The 24,567-nt window shown below is 44.7% G+C and overlaps 1 protein-coding gene across 7 annotated transcripts in view; it reads right to left on the bottom strand.

Moving 5' to 3' along the window:
- FMNL1 (formin like 1) overlaps nucleotides 1-24,567 on the bottom strand; it is a 105,427-nt gene that overhangs the window by 62,763 nt on the left and 18,097 nt on the right. For all 7 annotated transcript variants that reach the window (XM_077917451.1, XM_077917450.1, XM_077917456.1 and 4 more), the window contains exon 2: nucleotides 2,187-2,270. In XM_077917451.1, coding sequence (XP_077773577.1) covers nucleotides 2,187-2,270 — 84 coding nt within the window. The remainder of the gene's footprint in view (nucleotides 1-2,186; nucleotides 2,271-24,567) is intronic.

Genomic DNA, 24,567 nt, shown 5'->3' with positions numbered 1-24,567 from the left:
TTGGGGTTGCGGAGCTCATCTCGCTTTACTGGCCGAGGGAGCCGGCGTACAGCTTCTGAGTCATGTGGCCAGCATGACTAAGCCGCTTCTGGCGAACCAGAGCAGTGCACAGAAATGCCGTTTACCTTCCCGCCAGAGCGATACCTATTTATCTACTTGCACTTGATGTGCTTTTGAACTGCTAGGTTGGCAGTCCTAGGTTCTGTGGTTTAACCCACAGCGCCACCCGCGTCCCTGCCAGATATACTGCATTGCTTATTGCTTTGTATTTGTACTTCTGCTATTTTTGCCGTTTTGCTTTGTTTGACTTACCTCAATGAAAAGTTTGTGTTTTGTTTTTAATTATAGAATCTCTCTAAAACTAGGTGTGTACCAACGTACTAAATGCAAGAGTTGGCATGCACCCCCCTTACCCGCAATGCAGCGAGTCTGGTTCTTCCTGCCTTTATACTGCAAATGACAGATGTACTTGCCTCCAAATCAAATGCTGATTTAATGCTCAACTTTGACTCTCCCTCATGCCAGTTAGAGCTGCTTGCAGCCAGCTTCTGACAGACAGAGACAGAAAGAGATTTCCCTGAACTTGGTCCTGACAAGAATCTTGCATATCTGGAATGAAAGTGCAGTAAGCACTTCTGCAGATGTCTCACCACTCATGTCTGCCTCCAAACTAATTTGGTGCTAATTAATAAAAACAAAAACACCTAATACAGTGGTACCTTGGTTCTCAAGCGCCTTGGTACTCAAACAACTTGGAACCCAAACACTGAAAACCCAGAAGTAAGTGTTCCAGTTTGCAAACTCTCTTCAGAAGCCGAACGTGCTGTTTTGAGTGTTATGCTTCTGATTCGAGTGCCATGCTTCTGTTTTTAGTGTTACGCTGAGGTCTATCTGTTTTTGCTATTTATTTTGCATTTTTGTTTTCGCAGCTCCTTTGTGACTGTGTGGAACCCAGTTCAGCTACTGATTGTACTGCAGTCGCACAATCAATCATTGTTTATTGCTTTCATTTTATAGATCAATTAGTTAGTAAAAATCATGTTAAATTGCTGTTTTAGGGGTTGGTTTTTAAAAGACTGGAACGGATTGATCTGTTTTGCATTACTTTCTATGGGAACGCGCGCCTTGGTTTTGGAACGCTTTGGTTTTGGAACGGACTTCCGGAACGGATTAAGCTTGAGATCCGAGGCACCACCGTATGGGAAACTGGAAAGAAGTGGCGTCTGCATGTATGGTGGTGGTGCTGGCAAATCCTGCATGTTTTTATGAAACCCTTCAGCGATCCCCCAAGTCCCTATAACATTATTATGAGCTCAAAATCTATTGCCAGCACTGCAGCACGAATACTATTAGCCCAAAGATGGAAGCAAGAAGAAATGCCAACAAAAGAAGAGTGGCAAATAAAACTGATGGACTATGCCGAGCTGGTGAGACTTACAGGAAAAATTCGAAACCAGCAGGACCAGACTTTCCTAAAGGACTGGAAGAAATTTATGTTTTCTTTGAAAGACAACTGTAATTACAGTGGTACCTCGGGTTAAGAACATAATTCATTCTGGAGGTCCGTTTTTAACCTGAAACTGTTCTTAATCTGAGGTACCACTTTAGCTAATGAGGCTTCCCACTGCCGCCGCGCGATTTCTGTTCTCATCCTGAGGTAAAGTTCTTAAACTGAGGTACTATTTCTGGGTTAGCGGAGTCTGTAACCTGAAGCGTCTGTAACCCGAGGTACCACTGTACTTAACATCGCTTGTAGGGTTGCAAGAAGTTTTGTAAGGACGACTATCCAAATTATTGTGAGAAGTACTAAGATGAGCTGATGTAAGATTGGATTTAAAACAATAAGCATAGTAATAAAATGCATAATTAGAAAGGAACTTAGAAAACCATTAGAAGGGGTTGATGGAAGTCCTAGGCTATGGTAATGGTAGCCAAGGATTTGTTACCCTGTGTTGGAGATGTTGTGTTGGAAAATTTGTGTAAAATTTAATGAAAATTATTTCAAAAACAAAATCTATTGCCAGAATTTTAAGGTGGTCGTGGAAACTGCAAACTGAACCATGTTGGTATGTGCCGTTTCCTATTCTTCAACTCTGAGAGCTATGGCGGTTTAAGGCCGATTCACAATGCAACATGTAGAATTACTTAAAAAAGAAAAGGAAAGAATGGCCACTCTGGTCTCTTACCTGGTCACAGATCAACTCCCATTTCTTTTCGTTGTCATACTGGCTCAGTAGCTTCATTTTGTCTGGTGGCAAGTTCATGGAATTCTAAAGGACAAGAAGGAAAGAAAAAAATGACTATATTACAGATGCGGTTAGCATATAAGATGCACCTTCGCAACCACTCTGAAGGTTTAATAAAAGCTGCAAATAACAACTGAATAGGGAGAATTCAGATCAGAGCTGATAATGGAAGCAAGGCAAGGCACTTATTTAACTTTTCTCCCCTCTTTCTAAAGCAATGGAGAACGCTTCAATATCACTGTTTTTCTCAAAGAAGGATACTGTTTGCTCATACATCTATTCCCAAGAATTTAGACTCCCCCCCCCCCCGCCCACAGTGATCCACAGCACCAAAGGAAGGAAACGAAGAACAAGATCAGCAGGGACTGATAGAATCCGAGACCAGGGAGAAGAGACGGTGAAAGAGGATTGGAAAAAAGTTTAAAATTTATTTAGAGAAATATTGTAAAATTAATGAGTGTTAGAAACATGTTGGAATGAAATTACATGGCTTTAGCTGAAACGTTATAAGGAGTTAAGTTCAAATAAGTTTTAGGGTTTTAATGGTAAGATAAGGTTAAAATAAATCAAGACAATTAAATGACAGAAAACAGTGAAAGATGGAAAGGATTTGCTGAAATAATTAATAACTAGAATACAAAAAAGGGAGGTGTGAGGAGGTCGATGAAACAAGTTAATGAAAGACAAAGATATGGAAATACTGGATGTGTTTTTAATTGTTTTTGTTTTTGTTTTGATGTATTGTTTTTTCTTTTCTTTTTTATGTATTGTAATGTATTGATTTGTATTGTTTACTTTTTCTCTTTTTTTACTTCTATCTGTAATCTTTAAACTTTAATAAATATTATTTTTAAAAAAACACACAAAACGTTCGACTCGCAAGGCGTTCGCGAACCAAGGTACGACTGTATATGAAAATGTTATATCAATGGTATCTAACACCAAGTAAATTGGCAAAAATGTGTAAATCAAAATCAAATAAGTATTGGAAATGCAATGAGAAAGAAGGTAATTTCTATCATATGTGGTGGTCCTGCAGTATAGTTAAAGCTTACTGGGAAATGATAGATAAAGAATTGAAAAAGATGTTAAAATAACATTTGTAAAAAAACAAAACAAAACACCCAGAAGCTTTCCTTTCGGAAATTATAGAGCTACCCAAACTCTATAGAAATTTATCCATGTATGCAACTACAGCGGCAAGAATGTAATTTGCCCAAAAATGGAAAGAATAAGAAGTCCCGACAAAAGAAGAATGGATACAAAAACTTGTGGAATACGCAGAAATGGCGAAACTTACTGGAAATACAAGAAATCAAGATAACAAACTTTTTAATAAAAGAATGGAAATGGTTTATTGAATATTTACAAACAAATTGTAAACAAGTGAGAACATTGGCAGGGATATTGTAATAACCTGCAATTTTATAGTATACATTCAAAGTAGATGAATAAATGATTAAGTTATGTTAATTTGGAATATGCAGGAAATACAAAAAATAAATTCCAGGAACCGCAGAAAGAGGGGAAAGGAAGTCAAGTTTCAAAATGTTGAAATGATTGTAAAATTACTGAAATGTATAAAATTGAAAATAATTTTTTTTAAAAGGTACAGTGGGGAACAAATACCCAGGACGCAATATTGCAACCTTACTAAAAACAAGCAAATCCCTCCCTTGGGATGACCCAGATCAACTACATTGTACAAAACCGAAATGCCTGACGTGGGTGATACAAAAAGCCAGGATTCCCTAACAACAAAGATACTCATGGGTTGCTAATGTTTCCCTTTCGCCACAACATACTGGAACAAAAGGGAACTCCCAGGCCCCTCGGCTTGTTTGGATGAAATCAGTATGTACCGGTATATCAGTTGCACCAGGAAATTGCATGCACATGTGATGGAAGTGGCAAGTGCTCTTGCTCAACCCAACGCCTTCCCACTTCTCCCACAGAAAGGTTTGTGGTTAGAACTCACAAGGCTGTACAAACGCTCACTGACAGCACTGGAGACTTGTAATGCACCAGTTTTCTTTCCTCCCCCTCCAAAAAAAGAGGAAACACCACTCGGGGGAAACATTTTCCGATCACTCAGCAGCCAGTGACGGCATCCATGCGCAGAGGTTGAACCTTTGCCTTCGTCACGCGACACAGACTTGCTTTGAGAGGGGAGATCTCCCATTTTTACTTTTTTTTTATTCTGGCCTATTTTTTATTCCCTAGGATTGCCTGAACAGCACTGACTTCAAGAAAAAGTACAGTAGATTCATCGAGAGCAAAGCAAAACGGCTTTGCATGATATGACATCTGTGTTCTTCCTGCAAAACCGAGGCTAAAAGATCAGAAAGCAGAGGGTTGTCGTTTTTTGTTTTGCTCTTTAGCAGGTTCTCAGAAGCTTACGGATGAAGATAAAGTCTAGTTGTTTGGTGGTTCATGCCTAAGGCCTCACAATAATATCCCTAGAGATATTTGCTATTTCCCCCAGCAAGCTAAGCAAGATAAATCCCAGTTTTAGCTTTTAAATGATGTAAATATCTAGAGTATGGCAGGTAACACATGCTAGAAGCATTTCCAAGTGAAATCTGACATTATTAAAGGATAGGAACACAAATATTTTGATGGGTTGTACTCAACCAACTGCTACTCAAAGTATCCGCGCTGAAATTAATGACTATAACTAATTTATGTCCTTTAATTTCAATGGGCCTACTCCTGAGTAAAAAGTAGCTGAATGCAACCACTTGTTTCCTATGCTGAAATACAATATATGATGGTAGAAGATGACACTTTTTTCACTACTGAAGCTTTAATCAATTCAGCATTAATACCTGAGTTCAGCTGAAGCTAAATATCAATATTTCTTAACATCTAATGTATCAATGCATCTATATTTGTTATTTATAGGCATTAGCAAATTCTATTTTTGAGTGTATATTTTGTACTCATCTTTAATTTTTTTGTAGGTCTGATTAAAAGAAGTTACTAAATTACAAAAATAAATATGTTTGGATCAGCCAGATCTCGGTAGTTGACAAATGAGATGATTGCAAATCTTTAACAGGCTTACTACAGAGTAAGCCGTATTGAACTCAAGGCTGATTACTTCTGAGTAAATGCTTCAGGTTGTTCGGCAAGGTTTTCATCCCAAACCTCAGTAGCCATAAGGAAATGGATATGGCAGCTATTAACTGCAGTTAAGCACACATGGATAACAGAAGCAACCAAATTGAACGAAGAATTTAAAATGTGCCGGGCAGACCCTACGACATCTCTTTTATTGCAGTGGAGCCCTTTGCACAAGTCTTTCTAACCTTTTAGCATTTAAAAGCGGCCTTGGCTGTTGGGGCCTTGAGATTTTGAGAGCGTACGGGAGCCTCATCTGGCGTACCTGTTACTACGGCAACCAGAAGAGCTGCCATATTGAAAGGGCCTGCTGGCGTTCAAGGTTACCTTGCAACCCATGTTATTACCAGCTTCACAAGGTTGTCTATCTAGCTGGTTGCAACAGGAAGACTCCTGATGCTCGTCAGAGAAAAGTCGTTCAAATCTCAAGGCTTAAAAATATGGGGTGCAGCCTCACCCCGATCTTTCTGTAGTGTTTTTGTTTTTTTAACAGTGATTTAGGCCTGGAACAAGTCCAAATCCTTAAGAGGAGTCCTGTACCTTTATAGGTACAAAGTATGTGGCACAGAAGATAGTCTCTGCGGTCCATCTCGCCACACTGCCCCTTCCAAAATATATCTGTCAGAGAAGATCTGTCCAAAAATTCATCCAAGTGGTATGACAAGGGGATGGGGGGGGGCGAGGAACAAGACACACCCTTCCCCCTCATTGGAACTTATAAGGGCAAATCCAGAGGGATTAAATCAGTGACTCTTTTCTTGATCGTCTACTGAACAGTCTGTGCCCTTTTGCCCACTCCAACAAATATTATCCAAAATTTCCCACCACCCTTTTCATCTTATTGTGAAAGAAGTGGATCATTTGGACTTGAATCTTGGGAGAGTTCAGATCACCCTATTTTGAGGGTGAAGCAATGAGACATAATTATTCTCAGTGAGGTCTGAGAGCACCTCCAGCACTGAGCTTGGAACAGATACATCGAAGATTTGCTGTAATTGGCTCTGAACCCAAAGAGACCGCCCCGTTTTCTCTAGCTATCTCCTGAACAACAGACAGCAGCACAGTACTGGACGGTGCCATTCACAAAGAGGTGGGGTTTTCTGCTCTTCTGAGTCCACTTGGACCCCACAAATGGTGCAATCAATAAAACAGCTAGCGTGGAGAGGGGAGAGAGATAGGACACAGCCCCCGCCTCATCCCTTGGCTTATGCAAAAGCAATTGCATCTTAAGTTGTTAGTTTTGATGTCAGCGGAAGGGGCATCATAAATCGCCTGGAGGGCAGCCATGCCAAAATTCATTATTCCTCAGAATATGGTTGTCTCCAGGTGATCAAAAGCTGCTGCAGCACCAAGTGACAGCAGTGTTAATAAGCAAACACCTGCCTTTGTCTACAATCATGGATTCCACTCAGCATCCTTCAGAAGTTTTCCACAATAGGCCACTGCGAGACCAAACAAAAAAACCACTTTGGGGAGACTTAGTAGTGTGCCTTAACTTATTTAGACAACTAACGAGGAGAGTGAAAATTTCTTTGCAGCCTGTTTTCTTTTTAAAAAAGGGATAAATGTTATACGGTTCCGCAAGAGTATCACTGCCCTGATATTTGCCTCCTTCCAGGAAGGTGAAATCATGCTCCCCACCCCGCCCCGGTGGAACCTTATTAAACAAATCCACCAGCGGCAAATGAAGTGTGTTCAGAAACAGTTTCTTTTTTCCCAATAAATTCTGTCCGGAAGCCATCTCTTACCAAGGTGTTATTACCCTTTAGGGGTTTCCCCTTCGTTGTCTTTCTTTAACAATAGTTCTCCATCAACGCTACACAGGCTTTCATCGGTTTGTATTACTTCTTCATGTTACCTCCTGATGAATGCTGCATGTACACAGCTCACATCTACTGAGCTTAAAAAAACAACCCAGGATCTATTGCCCACCCACATCAGGGATCTCTTTGATGCAAACCAGTGTTTCCCAAGCTTGGGTTTTTGGACTACAACTCCCATCATCCCTAGCTAAGTCAGGGATGATGGGAATTGTAGTTCAAAAACAGCTGGATACCTATGTTTGGGAAACACTGGCGTAGACCTTTAGAATAATACCTGGCACACCTCTCTGATGCATAGCTGTCAACCTTCCCTTTTTTTTTGCAGGAAATTCCCTTATTCCAGCGCCGTTTCCCACTGCTATCCTGGATTGTTAGATATCCCGTAGACTGTCCCTGGGACAGGTGAGGCTGCTGATCCCTTATTTTCAAATCTGAAAGTTGACAGCTATGATCTGATGCATCTTTAGTCCCTTCGCAGCTAGTCCCCCCTTGACACCAGATAAGGTAAAAGGACCCCTGGAAGGTTAAGTCCAGTCAAAGTCGACTCTGCGGTTGTGGCGCTCATCTCACTTTCAGGCTGAGGGAGCCGGTGCTTGTCCACAGACAGCTTTTCAGGACACCATAATGGAAACCAGAGCACATGAAAATGCTGTTTACCTTCCCGCCGCAGTGGTACCTATTTATCTACTTGCACTGGCATGCTTTCGAACTGCTAGGATGGCAGGAGCTGGGACAGAGCAGCGGGAGCTCACTCCATCATGGGGATTTGAACCGCCGACCTTCCGATAGGCAAGCCCAAGAGGCTCAGTGGTTTAGACCACAGCCCCACCAGCATCTGGTTGAGATCAGATAGGCTAGATGGCAAGGAGGCCAAACTGTAGATGGAGTCAGAGCCAACAACAGGTGAAGCCCACATACAGGTGGATTGGCTATAAATGAGAAGGCGGATGGGCAGAAGCTGGATGAAGGCAGACTGAGATCGGTGGGGCAGTGCCCCACTTGCCCCAATGGACCAGCCTCTACCTCCTTAGCGTTAGTCAATGGTTCTCTCTGTATGTTGTTGCCACGCTGCCTGGATGAAACATCCTGGAGGCGAGGCACCTGGGTAAGAACCAAGTGGTCTTTAGCCATGGAAATTCTGTCAAAAGGAAAAGAGCACCCCAGTCTCCAATAGATCCAAATTTAGTGTGTTTATATGTGAGGAGGAGGCAATCTGGTTTCTTCTCTCCAGTTTTGGAAGCCTGTGTTCCAGATCTCAGGATTTTATAGCAGTCCTCTCCACTTCCCACTGCTTCTTAAGATAAGAGGGGACACCGCTACGGCCTCGAATGGGAACACCACAATCCCTGTAGCACCTGAAATACTCAGTTCTCTCAGGTACGATTTGGTCAGCCGTTGTCGTGTTTAGCAAGCTCAATCCACTCATGTCTTTTCATAACTACAGTGGTAACTCGGGTTAAGAACTTAATTTGTTCTGGAGGTCTGTTCTTAACCTGAAACTGTTCTTAACCTGAAGCACCACTTTAGCTAATGGGGCCTCCTGCTGCTGCACGATTTCTGTTCTCATCCTGAAGCAAAGTCCTTAACCCGAGGTACTATTTCTGGGTTAGCGGAGTCTAGCGGAAGTGTCTGTAACCTGAAGCGTCTGTAACCTGAGGTATCACTGTAATGGTTAAGAGATGATGTCACATATCATCCAGATGTTACCGCAGCGCACTTTAAGTCTATCACCGTCGTTTTATTTCTACGCCAAATTTCCACGAAAAGAACCAAACTCAAAGCAGCTTGCAACAGAGGAAAAAGGAGTATGTCTCACAATCAACCATCGCATGGACAATTTCATTGCAACATAATAAACAGCAACCTAATGACAAATAAAACAACATGTTGGGGGGGGGGGCACTCTGCAGTTCAGTTTGCTGCTGGTATCCATCTGTCTCAAGAGACAATTTTCAGTACTATAAATATAACAATATTACATACTAATACCATTACACTTCCTGGGAACAGCAAGACCAGGGACTTTGTGCAGGATGGACCATGCGGGCTTATATCTGTTTGAAGTCTACCCTTATGTATGATTTACGTAACGGCAAGTAGAAAGTTAGGAGGAGGACATGTGTAACCTCTGCTCTTTCAGGCTTCTTGAACCTATTTGAGTCCAGGAATGCCAAAATCACCACTGTCAGCCGCTGGCCACCTCCACAAAGTCTTTGGAAGTAGCTAGCAAAAAAATTATGCTGGTTGGGAATGTGGGACACAAATGGAAGAGCAGAGCATTCAGAAGGTTTCAGACAGTAAGACAGCGGTGAGGTACCCATTTTGGCCGGGTGGGCCACACCCTTCACCCCTGGATGGTGAAGTCCAGTCAAAGGCGACTATGGGGTTGCAGCACTCATCTCGCTTTCAGGCCGAGGGCGCTGGAGTTTGTCCATAGACAGCTTTCCGGGTAATGTGGCCAGTAGGACTAAACTGCTTCTGGCACAATGGGACAACGTGATGGAAACCAGAGTGCACAGAAACACCATTTACCTTCCTGCCGCAGCAGTACCTATTTATCTACTTGCACTGGCGTGCTTTCAAACTGCTAGGTTGGCAGGGGCTGGGACAGAGCAACGGGAGCTCACCCTGCCACAGGGATTCGAACCGCCGACCTTCTGATCAGCAAGCCCAAGAGGCTCATTGGTTTAGACCACAGCGCCACCCGTGTCCTACCTCACCCCTTTAGGCCAACTCTGACAGGTGGGCTGGGCAGGGCAACCCAACACTTGACATCATTACGATGCTACATGTTTGACAGGTGGGCTGTCAAAAGTTCCTTGCGCAGTGCTCCCCATGCACCCAACAACTTTAATACATTTCCCCCCCCATACATAGTATGTGAGGGGCAGCTGCTAACTGGTGCCTTTGGAGGGTTCACAATTGTTTTTTTACTTTCTCCCTCTTGCAAAGAAAACGTTTTGCAGGCAGCCTTGGGGCTTCCTTCTCCTCCACGTGGCTCAGCCTGAGTTGTGGCTAATGGGCTTCCATTCTTGCAAAGGGAATATAATGCCGAGATAGGGTGTAGTAGAAGGGGAGGAACAACAACAACTCCATGCCGAAAGGGGGTGGGAAGTCGACAAAAACAGGAGAAAGGACGAAATTGTGTTCTGAATGTGTATGTTTAAAATGCTGAAACTTAATCAAATACAGTGGTGCCCCGCAAGACGAATGCCTCGCAAGATGGAAAACCCGCTAGACGAAAGGGTTTTCCATTTCGGAGGCGCTTTGCAAGACGAATTTCCCTATGGGCTTGCTTCGCAAGACGAAAATGTCTTGTGAGTCTTGCCATTTTCCCCCCACTTTTTCCCCACTTTTTCTAAGCCGCTAAGCCGTTAATAGCCTTTTAGCAGCTTAGCCGCTAATCCTTTAATAGCCGCTAAACCGCTAATAGCGCTAATCCGCTTAGCTGCTAATGGGGTTGCTTCGCAAGACGAAAAAACCGCTAGGCGAAGAGAATCGTGGAGCGGATTCTTTTCATCTTGCGAGGCACCACTGTACCGTATTTTCCACTCCACAGGGCGCACTGGACAATAGGGTGCACCTAGTTTTTAGGGGGGGAAATAAAGAAAAAAAAATATTCCCCCCCCCGCCCCAGACCAAGTCCAGGAGTGGTGGCAAGATTGCGCACAACCTCGCCGCTGCTCCCAGAGCTTCCCCCGACCCCAGCCCCCAGAACAGGTTGCTATCCGCAAGCCTTCGGAGCCCAGCGGGAACTCCTGCCACGCTCAAAAGGCTGCAGGATAGCTGCCTGAAGCCTGGAGAGTGAGAGGAGTCGGTGTGCACCGACCCCTCTCGCTCTCCAGGCTTCAGCGAAAGCCTGCATTCGCCCCATAGGACGCACACACATTTCCCCTTCATTTTTGGAGGGGAAAAAGTGTGTCCTATAGATAGAAAAATACGGTATAATGGGGGGGGGGGAGAATAGCATGTTGTTGCCTAGCAAGCAGGAGGAGCTTGGAACGAGCTTTGGGCGTGGTGGAACAGCAAGGCAATAAAAACCGCTTGCATCTGCTCTGCATAGCACTTTCAAGTGTTCAAAAAGCATTTCACATGCATTATCTAGTCATAGCCCTTACCACAACAACCTTGTAAATATAATTATACCCTATATTGCAGATGGAGAGCCTGAGAGAGAATGGCTTGTCAAGGCCAATGAGATTCAAAGTAGGTATATAGCTAGCCCAAAAGTCCTTTCCCTCCCCCCAGCCACTAGAAAGTCAAACTCTGTTTCGGCTAAGGAGATTTCATCGCCTTCCACACTTTCAAATATATCTTTCAGGACTAGTAACTTGCACTTTTAAAAAAGCAACACCACCAGCAGCTGATATTCATAGGAAGCTGGATTCTGCCACCAATGCCCCCATTTTACAGATTTTCTGGATGGAATAGCAGCCCTGGTTAACAGACCCCTTTCAGCGGAGCCACCCTAATCCCAAACTCCCTGCAGAAAAGTTGTGGGGGTTGTGTGTTGCAAGACGATCTGACGGATTTTGAAAAGCTGGTTTGCAATAAACTGATGCAGCAAGGGATCACAAGTACCTTTCTTTTGCTTTTATTGTTTTGACCCTGATGGTTTGCATTTAAAACACCTTGCACATTACTGTTTGAAATGTCCCTGGGCCGCTCTCCACCTCCATTAAGAACCTCTTTAGTACCCCTACTGCCTTCTCCCCAGAAAGGTACTTATTTAAGTCACTCGCCAACTTGAAGTCTTCTGTTAAGTGTTTTTACAATGAGCTTAATGGACTGAGGCTCTCCCTGTCGACCTTCAGTTCCCTACTGTTGGACTTGTTTACCTCCTCTTGAAACTACACTTAGAAATCACGGGAGTGGGGAGATCTCTGGTTTCTTAAAATAAAGAAACATTGCAAAACGAAAGGGGCTTGCTCACACAGCACTGGTTTAGAAAACCCTTCAGATGTTCGCCTGCTTCAATCCCGTTTGTTTACATGCTCAAGGTGAAATGAATCAGGAGGTTGAAGCTAGTTGACAGCGAGAGTCCGAAAGCCCTGGCAAGATCTCTTCCATCTTGGGATAATTGAGCCTGGTCTAGTTGGGGAGTTCACAAAACTGCCCAGACCAACTTCCTCAACCTGGTGCCGCCCAGATGTTGTTGCACTACAAATCCCATCCGCCACAGTCAGCACAGCAATGGTCAGGGATGATGGGAGTTGTAGTCCAAAACATCTGGAAGGTTGGAGAAGGCTGCCCTAGAGAAACCCAATTATCTGTGAGTCATGGACTTTGGGACTTCAACTGGGAACGTCAGGGTCCAGAGCTGGGTGGCACTGTGGTGTAAACCACTGAGGTTCTTGGGGTTGCAGATCAGAAGGTCGGTGGTTCAAACCCCCATGATGGGGTGAGCTCCCATTGCTCTGTCCCAGCTCCTGCCAACCTAGCAGCTTGAAAGCACACCAGTGCAAGTACCGGTAGATAAATAGGTACCGCTGTGGCTGGAAGGTAAACAGCGTTTCTGTGCACTCTGGCTTCCGTCACGGTGTCCCGTTGTGCCAGAAGCGGTTTAGCCATGCTGGCCCCATGATCCGGAAAGCTGTCTGTAGACAAATGCCGGCTCCCTCAGCCTGAAAGCGAGATGAGCGGTGCAACCCCTTAGTCGCCTTTGACTGGGCTTAACCATCCAGGGGTCCAGGGCTGGGGCCCAGCTACTCTCAACAGGGCTGCCAGATCTCTGCCAAGGCTGGGCCACGAGGCGGCAGTCTAAGTGGGGCCCATGGGACCACCCTGTCAGCAAAGAGGAGTCCGTTAGACCTACTGGGCAAACCAGCAGGTAGGCTTGAGGCCAAGCCAGAAGTCAGGATCAAAGTGCAACCACAAATACAGTGGTACCTCTGGTTGCGAACGGGATCCATTCCGGAGGCCTGTTCGCAACATGAAAGGAACGCAACTCATAGCAGCGTGTCTGCGCACGCATGGGTTGCGATTCGCCGCTTCTGCGCATGCGCGTGACGTCATTTTTCGCCTCTGTGCAAGCGGCAAAACCCGGAAGTAACCCTTTCCGGTACTTCCGGGTTGCCGTGGGACGTAACCTGAAAGAACGTAACATGAAGCAGACATAACGTGAGGTGTGACTGTATATGCTGGAGCTCAGGGAGACCACAAGAACTCAAAGAGGACCTTGCTGGAACAGGAAGCCACAGCCCACACTTCAAAAGATACACCACACAGGGGAAGCGGACTCCAAACCAGCCATTCCTGACCGAATCCCTGGAGGGATACAAAATCTAGCAGAATATGATGGGAGCACATGACGGCGCATGGCTGATCAGCGGAGGAACATGGCTGTTTCTGGCATCCCGGGGTTGGAGACAGATTGACAGGGGAGGGGCAGCAGAACAGCTATTAAGAGGTCTCATCAAGCAAAGCAAATAAATTAATAATAATAATAATAATAATAATAATATTTTTAAAAAGAAAAATCTTTCCCCTTCATTCCAAGCTAAACTGCTGCAACTTCAGATCAAACCCGGAGACTAGGAAACCGCAACGGTGGCGTTTGTGTGCACAGTGCACAGCCTGATAAGAGTACTAATATTGAGTTTATTTCTGGAGGAAATTTGTAATTCATTTAAAAGACCACTGTAAACGATCACTGGCAGGGATGCAATGACACTTGTAATGCGGATTTTTTAAATGATAATTATGGATACTTAACAGATGGATAATGGTAAAAGATGCAGCAAACTGCTGTTAGATCACAATGTCAAAAATAAGGATGGAGCTATGCAGCGGCACACATCATGATTTGTGATATATTGCCAGGTGAAAAAATTCCGAAACCAGTATCGTGATAGGGACGTGAAACCAGTTTTGGACGATACATCGCCCAACCCTTACACACGTCACGATTCGCGATATATTGCCAGGTGAAAGATTATGAAACCGGTATCACGATATGGACTTCAAACCGGTTTTGGAAAATCTCTCACCCAGCCTTGCTCCTCGCCTTCATCTATTCTAAAGCAATTCCAGAGTTTCCTGCGCCAGGAAAATGTGTGAGAAAAGGGATGATAAAAAGAGCTTCACTAGTGCAATTCCTCAGGGGTTTTTATTTTTTTATGTTTTAACACATCCCTTGCCTCCAACATTAGTGCTGGCCTACCAATTCTCGGAGGTATCCCACTGCTCAGAGCTGATGAGCTGTAGCTGGGAGGAATCTCAATTCCGCCTGCAGATTTTGCCCGCCCCGATGTCCAGAGTCCTGCAGGGTCTCAGATGAACTGCAAGTGACATTTTCTTGGCTACCATCCCAGATTTCAGCCAACCCGAATTACTGATGGCGTCAGCAATCTAGATGTTGCAGTGGCATCACCAGCCTAAAGTTAACCAGCCATAGAAAACATTATCTTTCCACCTCCTGGCTTTCGTCTCCTTTCTGCTCCCTGCAGCAACAAAGTACTTTTCCTCTGCTGATGCGCCCTTATCCTGCTATCGCAAGAAATCACAAGCAGCACTGCATCTCTGCAGAGTGGATATTTAGGGAATCTCGCCATTATCACAGAAGTCAGGAGTCACCTTGCCCAACCTGCATGTAACAACATTTCCTAGAGAGAATATATTTATCAGTGGAACTTAAAACCAGGAACCGAAACTCTCTAGAAATACTTAATGGTCAAACAATGCAAAAAGCAAACATACTGGGGCCCAGTGGTAAAATCATGGCTGCTTCTCTAAACCCCAACTTCTGCTGCTATGCCACCGAGAGCCAAGATATAGTAAGTAAGTAAGTAAGTAAGTAAGTAAGTAAGTAATTTATACATACATACATACATACATACATACATACATACATACATACATACCCCACCCATCTGGCTGGATTTCCCCAGCCACTCTGGGTGGCTTCCTACAAAAGATTAAAAATACACTGAAACATCAGACATTAAAAACTTCCCTAAACAGGGCTGCCTTCAGATGTCTTCTGAACGTCAGATAGTTGTTTGTTTCCTTGACATCTGATGGGAGGGTGTTCCACAAGGCGGGCACCACTACTGAGAAAGCCCTCTGCCTGGTTCCCTGTAACCTCACTTCTCGCAGTGAGGGAACTGCCAGAAGGCCCTCAGAGCTGGACCTCAGTGGGCTGAACGATGGGGGTGGAGACGCTCCTTCAGGTATACTGGGCTGAGGCCGTTTAGGGCTTTAAAGGTCAGCACCAACACTTTGAATTGTGCTTGGAAGCATTTGCCTTTGTGTTCTCTCCATCCTTGGGACTTGGGATTTGTCTCCGTCTAAACACACCACACTTGGTTTATTCCAGGCTTAGTGCTCAAGGTTTTTTGAGGGGCGGGGGAGAGACAAACCACGAGTCCAAGTCTGGACATAAGATTAAGGCTAAGTTTAGCTTCTAGCAGCACAAGTGTGGCAGGAGGGGAGTGTTGAAATGAAATATAAAGCTCTAAATTCAAGCAATAAGTCCTACTAAGAGTTGTGCCACAGCTAACCAGCAAAATAAGACTCTTTCACAGATAGAGAAACTTTCGTGCCTCCTTGTAAGTAATGCTAGAACACGGCGCAACACAAGGAAGTTGAGCAACAGGAGACTTGGGATGCACAGAAGGTAGTGTTACTTCACACAGCCCATAGTTAAAACTATGGTGTTTGCTACTATGGAGCCTTCCAGACAGAGGCTTAATATTACAAATGGGTTGTTCAACGCCTATTGTACTTCCAACCTTACTGTATGCTTGTGAAACATGGGGCACTTATAAACGCCATCTCCAACTCCTCGAAAGATTCCATCAACGGTGTCTCTGAAAATTTTCACGCATCACTGGGGAAGACAGGCAAACGAATGCCAGTGTACTGGAAGAAGCAAAGATCAGAAATGATACTTCCAACATCAACTTCGTTGGACTGGTCATGTTGTTCGGATGCCTGATTATTGTCTTCCAAAGCAACAACTCTATTCCGAACTTAAAAATGGAAAGCGTCATGCTGGTGGTCAACAAAATTGGTTCACAAACTCTCTCAAGGCAAATCTAAAAAAATGTAGTATGTATAAACACCGACAACTGCGAAACAGTGGCCTGCGAGCGCTCCAATTGGAGAACAGCCTTTACCAAAGGTGTAATGGGCTTTGAAGACGCTCAAACTCAGGACAAAAGGGAGAAACGTGCCGCAAACCCTCGCCGTGATCAACTCCTGCTTGTCCCCACTGTGGAAGGGTGTGTGGATCCAGAATTGGCCTCCAAAGTCACTTACGGACTCACTGTTAAAACTGTGTTCATGGAAGACAATCTTACCTGGCTATGAGGGATCGCCAAAGGAGGAGGAGGTTTCCAGACAGAGGCTTAACATTACAAATGGGATGTTCAGATAATCGCAACTGAAACACTGGCAACAGGGTGTTTCAGTTTTTATCTTTTAACTTGTCAGATTTTCTGTGAAAAGGGCAAGCCTGGATTAAATGTGGGGGGAAAGTACAGGCTGACATTTTGATTCCAAGGACAATTTGATTCCCTCAACAACCAGGAAACAATCCTTGCCTGCACCCAGAGCAGCGTCCTCGCAAAAAGCTTCTGCATCGAAGCATCTCACAAGATGCAGAGATAGCCACCAGCTTCCAAAAGGGGACAGACAAATTAATGGAGGGGGAGGTTATCAGGATCAGACGCTGGGCATCTCTGAACATCAGCTGCTGTGAACCAATGATGGGAGAGGTCTATTGCTCTCATCTGCGGCTTAAGGGCTTCCTGTAGGCACCCAGGGTGGATGGATGCAACTCATTACTGCAAATCAAAAGGCAGAAAAAGTGCCCATTTGATTCATTGATTTAAAACCAAGTTTCCCACTGACGCTTCTCCATACATTTCTCAAACGGCGGGTGCGAATCTGCCCACTAATTAATAATTCACAACTACGCAGAGTACTCCGTGCACTTCTGATTCATTCTTATAATCAGGCCTCGCATCACATAATCATATACACTGCAGATATTTTGCATGATTTGGGGGGGGGATCTATTGGGGCAGCATCTTTAAAATATCCCCCTTATGGCATCTTTCTTAAGACCGGCGCCCATGACTCTTTGTAAAGCGTAATGTCACAATCCTGTACATATTGGGTTCTTATTGAGGTTATTGGGTTGGGGTTATTGGGTTGTTTTTATTTTCACAGTGGTACCTTGGTTCTCAAATTTAGACCGTTCTGTTACGTACTGAAGTTCTCACCCTGGGCCAGCAGGGGGATACTGTACATAGTTATGCAAATAAGGGATCGAAAGTGACGTTCAGTGATTAGATAGTTTTAGAAAATTGTTACAGTTACGTTGTACTGGAGCTCTATATAAGCAGGCTGGCTGAACCCTTCAGTTCAGTTCTGTTCTGGCCTGTGAATAAACAAGAGCTGTTTGAAGAATCGCTGTCGTCTGATATGTTCACCCACAACTTAACACGTTCCACTCCTGAAATGGTTTGAAAACCAAGGTGCGGCTTCCAATTGGCTACAGGAGCTTCCTGCACTCAATCGGAAGCCGCATCAGATGTCCGGCTTCCAAAAAACGTTCGCAAACCGGAACACTCACTTCCAGGTTTGCTGCGTTTGGGAGCAGATTTGTTCGGGAGCCAAGCCGTTCGACTACCAAGGTACCAATGTATTTTGATTATGTATTTTGTGTTTTTGCATTGTGATTTTATCATGTGAACCCACAACTTAACATGAACTGGCCTGAGACCTGCAGGAAGAAGAAGAAGAAGAAGAAGAAGAAGAAGAAGAAGAAGAAGAAGAAGAAGAAGAAGAAGAAGAAGAAAGTCCACTTCAGTGGGTCTTTCTCCCAAGGATGTGGGGTAAAGGGCTCTCTTCTAAGAATGGTCATCTAAGAACATTATCACCTTCCATCCTTCTTTTCAGTATTGCAGCTTTCTGCTTTGCTTTGCTTTGCTCAGTTCAGCCCCCCCCCCCACAGCGACACCCCCACAGAAATCAGCAAACAAAAATTAAGGGCCTGGAATGATGTCAAAGAAATGCTGGTTGCAGTTTATTTTCAAAGGTGAAGAGGAAAAGTCGTATCCAGAGCAGGGGCACTGATATTTATGGCCCTAAATTAGCTGGGCTGATTCAGTGGGCCTGCTCTGAAAAGGATGAGCATTGCTTCCAACACCCAGGCTGGGCAGGAGGAGCGTAAATATTCGTATCTGAGAAACGATCAAACAGCTTCGTCATTTACCAAGAACAACCTCCCTTAACTCAGCATGCCTGGCAGAAGAAGACACAGATTCCGTTTAGAGATTAACGGGAGGGCTAAGGCAGTCTCGCAAATAAGCCCACGAAGGTAATTAGCCGGCAATTAAAATAAACAAGCAAAAACAGTTACTAGCCATTCTGGGTGCCACCGGAGGAGGGATGGAGAATTGCATCTCTGTGCTGGGTGCAAAGGAGAGCTGGAGAATCCTATCCCTTCTTTGCCAGCTTGCACACTCACTTGCATTAAATCGCTGGCTACCAGGCTAGTGTGCAAATACAATATTTACATGCACATCACTAAATATTAGCCCAGCAAGACCTTGAATTTATATTTCCAACTGAAATCCGATAGGGTGGGGCGGTCTCCAATTTATTTATTTTCAAATCTGGGGGGGTGAAGGTTCCCATTTTTTCTTTTTATTCTTTTCTAAATATTTTTTGTTAATTTTCAGTTACTAAAATGCAACGGCATCCACATTTTATCAGTGTCAAATTACAATTCACATTGAAATATATATCAATTACAATGCCAAATGTACATGTTGTATGACTTCCTGTGCGCTGGGTTTCAGGGTGCAAAGTTTTTATTTCCTCCTGCTTCCGATGTCTTAATTCATCCAATGACCGGTACATTCAGTCCTGATCTTAATCCCTTATCACCAGCTACAGAGTTCTTGCCTTCCATTCGTATCCACACATTTAATAAATTTTATTTCTGAAAAAGACTTCTGTATCCTATAAATTTCCTGTGAGAGATGTTTGTTTTCTCCATTTTTTCTACAATCTTCCTGTTCTGATCGTGTCCTGGACAGAATATCTACTTCCGCTTTGTCGCTCCTTTTGCTGTGTTCCCAAGAGCCGCAATTTCAACTAAGTCACACACCCTCATTTTTTGTTACTGTTTGAGTCTAAGTAAGGTGTGATCTGGGTTCCCATTTTTTCAAATCAATTTTTTTTCTCCCCGCTGCCCCCCAGTCCTGTTGAAAACAAGCTACTGGACTAAATAGGATTTTGTCAAGCTTCTGAAAGGCTGCTCTTCTGTCATTATGAACTGTCTTTGGAACTTATGGGAAACAGCCGATGTTATCCTCATGCTTCATGCAGGGCCATTTTTTGGAGAATCTGCAGGGTTTTGTAGGGGAGGGGGCAGGCAATATATCACTGTAGGGGGAGCTAAAAAGCCCCGAGTGGACCATAGCTGTCAACTGTCCCTTATTTGGTGGGAAACTCCCTTATCCCAGCGCTGTGTCCCGCTGCTGTCCCTTATTGATGATGTCCCTTAAATTTCCTGGGTTTCAAAGGAAGCATCTCCTCTCCTCTCCCTCCCTGCCGGCCAGGGAGGAGGGAGGCTCCAACTGTGTTGCTTGGCTGCCTGCCCCGCCCCCCTCCGGCCTCCTCTCACCAGCCTCGGCCCCCGGGAGCCCCTCCCCGCCGGGACTGAGGAGCCTTGAGAGGAGAGCGAGGGCAACCATAGAGAAAGCAGTTCAGTGAGAGGAGGAGGAGGTGCGGGCAGGTGTTCCAAGGGCTAACCGTAGAGGTGGAAAGCGGAGGAAGGACCGCAAGCGCTTCTCCCATAGATTTGTAGTGGGAGACTAGCATAGATGGTCTGATCTGCGGGTTTACTTCGGGCGCTATTTCCCCACCCTCCCTCCCGCCCCACCTGATGGAACTGAGAGCTGCAGATGGAGCACGAGAGAAAAGATACAGAACTGGAGCATCTTCGTAGCTTGGACTTCATTTTGCTCAAAAAGTGTTTTTTGCTTGTAGTTATTTAATTGCAGTGTTTCATCAGCTGGTGTCTTGAGCAGCAACCTCTGGAAACGAAGGGCTAAAAACCGGCGCTGCTCTCCCAAATTATCTGGTCCCTTTTAACTTTGTATTTCAGCTGGTTGACTAAAATCCCTTATTTTGGCTGCTGATCCCTTATTTTCGAGGCTGCTGGTCCCTTATTTTCAAATCTGTCAGTTGACAAGCTATGGAGTGGACAACCATTGCAACATTTGAGATCCTGCTAGGGGCCTAGGGAGGTTAACAGTTATGCATTTATTAAAATTTGCAGCTGTTGCTAAAGTTGCAGAACAACGAAGCACGAGACGGAGCAATGGGGAAATTTCTGGAACAAGAATGGGATATCAGGTCTGCCCAAGGCATAATGGATAACAGCAAAAACAGGGGGAAAGAAAGACATAACATCTTACAAAGACAGGAAGAAACACCACGGACAGAATAATTGCCACACATAGGAAGAACAAGGACATGGGTAGGCAAACTAAGGCCCAGGGGCTGGATCCAGCCCAATCGCCTTCTAAATCCGGCCTGCGGACGGTCCGGGAATCAGTGTGTTTTTACATGAGTAGAATGTGTCCTTTTATTTAAAATGCATCTCTGGGTTATTTGTGGGGCATAGAAATTTGTTCATTTCCCCCCCTTCAAAATATAGTCCGGCCCCCCACAAGGTCTGAGGGACAGAGGACCGGCCCCCTGCTGAAAAAGTTTGCTGACCCCTGAACAAGGATATAGTTTGAGTGCCTCGCTTGTAGTTTTATAAATCATTTAATGTGTCAACACAAATAGAAGTTATTGATATCGCAGCAGTTGTATAAGGGATTATTACGATGACCAAAATGTAAATGAAATTAGTAAGATTTTGGAATGCAGAAATAAAGCAAATCATCAAATCTAGCACAGAGGGGGCCATTTTATCCAAATTATATAATTCAGTATTTTAACTATTGGTATTAATAATTGTATTATAAATTGGTATCGTTATAATGAGGCTATAATTGGACTGTAACTGAAAACTAATAAAAATTATTATTAGGGAGGTTAACGGTTTTTTATTTATTAAAATTTTCACACTGCTTGATTGTAAAAAAAACCCAACCACTCTCAAAACAGTTTAGACTGATGCAAAACCTCGTGCAAAGACCTCCAGCATTCAAGTTTTTGGTTTTCCTCCTCAAAATGTTCAAGAGTGGAATAGTATTCCATGCAACGCGTTCTACTGAGCTGTCAATGTTGTTGTTTTTAATTTAAAAAACACACACATCAAAAGGTAAAATAGGCATTTATTCGGATGAGTCAGAAACACAATATATCAGGAGGAAGAAAAGTGGGGAAGGAATCTTTGCATCTTGAGAGATCAAAGCCTCTGACGGGGGTTTTTAGGTATCATAACAGCCTGAGAGGATAAATGAAACGAGAAGCTAAAGACCAAGGCAGCTGAGCCATTACAGAACAAAAAGTAGGGAACCGACAGGTGTCAGGAAGCAATGTCAACAGCACATATTGCGCAGGCTCTGAAGCAAAATATAGTCCGGCCCCCCACAAGGTCTGAGGGACAGTAGACCGGCCCCCTTCTGAAAAAGTCTGCTGACCCCTCCCATTGCCTCAATCTGCTCCAACCCATCCTAAACTGATATTGTGGTCCAGCACATCAGCTATATTTGTCCACCGCACACAAGTCTGTCCCAAACCCCATTTAAAAACGAAGCACGTTTGCTCTTTAGATGAAAGGTTTACTTGCCGGGGGGCGGTGTAATTGTCCAACAATATGTTATCAAAATAAGCCTCGCCAGAGTGTGACATGCAAAGGCCGCGCGCCACACGACGCCTGGCGTGTCTGTACACACGCACGGATACGAACGAGAGATAAAACACATCTGTTTCTAGAGACCCAGGGGAGGATGCTAAATCCCGAAGGCAGATGGCAGTTTTACCAGGTCAGGCTAACAAAGTTTTTTTAAAATCAAAGACCACCCTCAGAGGCAAAAACCCGGCTACCAGAAAATAGGGAATATGGCAAGCAAACAAGCGACGCTCTCGGGACTCGATGCTGGAAACGCACTACATTTTTCGTTCCATAAGAGGCACCAGACCACAAGACGCACCTAGTTTTTGAAGGAGGAAAACAAGAAAAAATAATATTCTGAATCTCAGAAGCCGGAAGAACAGCAAGAGGGATCGCTGTGCAGTGATCCCTCTTGCTGTTCGGGCTTCTGGGATAGCTGCGCAGCCTGTATTTGCTCCATAAGATGTACACACATTTCCCCTTACTTTTTGGGAGGGAAAAAGTGAGTCTTATAGAGCAAAAAATACGGTACTTTAAACGCTTGTGGAAGGCCGGGCATCTTCAAGAATTTGATCCAGACTGGAAGTCTGCCAAGCTGTTGCTCCCGAAACACAGTTCCTCGTGCTTCTCCGTTGCTTCCCTGCCTTCCGCTCCAAGGGAAATGAAGAAAATGTACACACATGCAGTGCAGCTTCTTTCAGTTCACCTACCCAGGTTGAAAAGCCCCACCTGCCCCTCTCATAGAGCGCTTTCTGATACAGTAATACCTCTTGTTACGTTTCCTTCAGGTTAAATCTTTTCAGGTTGCATCCCGCGGTGACCCGGAAGTACCGGAAAGGGTTACTTCTGGGTTTCGCTGCTCGCGCATGCACAGACACTCAAAATGATGTCACGCGCAAGTGCAGAAGTTGTGAATCGCGACCTGCGCACGCACAGACACGGGTTGCGTTCTGCTCATGTTGCGAACGGGGCTCCGGAATGGATCCTGTTCACAACCAGAGGTACCACTGTATATGCCGAAACTCATCTTAGCGGTTCGGGTTCAGGGCCTATTCTGCGCATGCAACTGGCCAAACAGTAAAGCTACAACCAGGGACTCCATTTTAAATGGAAGGGAATTAAGAGGGAGTTGAGGGGGAGCAGCATGGTACAGTGGTCAGAGCTGTTGGCACAGCCAAAGACTTGGCCCCTCTGCCAATGCCCAGTGCAGATCGCAAGCCTTCAGTGGCAGCTCTGAACTTTGTCGAGATTATTCAGGCTGCCATTTGCAATCTAAGAGCCTCACTAAACAAAGCGGTTAGGAAGGAAACTCATCCCACAGAGAGAGGGGCCTCGCTGGCACCTCCCTACCCAACAAAAAGAGAAGTCGCTTCCTTTCCAAACCGCCCAGAAGCGAAATAAGAGAACAAGCTTGGGTGTGTACATGTCAAGTGGCTGCACCGCCAGGAGACGTCAACAGGAAGCGAGCAACGTTTTGAAAGAGGGAGCTGCAGTTTCGTTGCTTTTAAAAAATAAGCGGGCACGCTCGCTTCTGAACTTACTCCTCCAGGGACTTATCTGGGGCGCAAAACATATCTACGCAACAAATTTTAAGCAAGCCTAACTGGTCTGGCCTCAATCTTCTGAGGAAGCAAGGCTTAACGTGGGGCAGGGAGGTCTTTTCATGCCAAGGGCCGCATTCACTTCTGGACAACTTTCCAGGGGCCAGAGGCGAAACCGCGTGGAGCGATAGAAAGCTATATATCTCTATACTTATAGAGGTTTTTTTGGGGGGGAGCACCCAAAACGCTAGAAATTAATAAATGTATTAATGAATTATATACAGTGGTACCTCGGATCTCGAACGCAATCTGTTCGACTTCCGAAACGTTCAAAAACCGAAGCGCAAAGGGATGGTTGCAAGTTCAATTGGAAAAATCGAAAAACATGCAGCGGAAGCCGTTTGACTTCTGAGGCATGTTCGAAAACCAAAGCAATTACTTCCGGGTTTTCAGGATTCAAAAACCGAAATGTTCAGCTTCTGAGATGCTCAAGAACCGAGGTACCACTGTATGTTGTGATATATTTTGCTTTTGCTCTGCAAATGGCCCTGAGACCTCTGGGTACAGGGCGGTATATAAATTCAATCAATCAATCAATCAATCAATCAATACAACAACAACAACGTTTGTTGTTTAGTTTTTTAGTTGTGTTCTACTCTTTGTGACCCCATGGACCAGAGCACTCCAGGCACTCCTGTCTTCCACTGCCTCCCGCAGTTTGGTCAAACTCATGCTGGTCTAACCATCTTGTCCTCTGTCGTCCCCTCCTCCTTGTGCCCTCAATCTTTCCCAACATCAGGGTCTTTTCCAGGGAGTCTTCTCTTCTCATGAGGTGGCCAAAGTACTGGAGCCTCAGCTTCAGGATCTGTCCTTCCAGTGAGCACTCAGGGCTGATTTCCTAAAGAATGGAGAGGTTTGATCTTGCAGTCCATGGGACTCTCAAGGGACTCTTCGAATAATGGTAGGATTCTGATTATTTGGGATCTGAAGGGAATATACAAGCTGTGGAGGAATTCCTCAGC

Source organism: Podarcis muralis, chromosome 13 (assembly GCF_964188315.1).
Source record: "Podarcis muralis chromosome 13, rPodMur119.hap1.1, whole genome shotgun sequence".
In the NCBI taxonomy this organism is placed as follows: Eukaryota; Metazoa; Chordata; class Lepidosauria; order Squamata; family Lacertidae; genus Podarcis; species Podarcis muralis.
The sequence above is the reverse complement of the archived record's forward strand: the minus strand, read 5'-3'. Positions and strand labels throughout refer to the sequence as shown.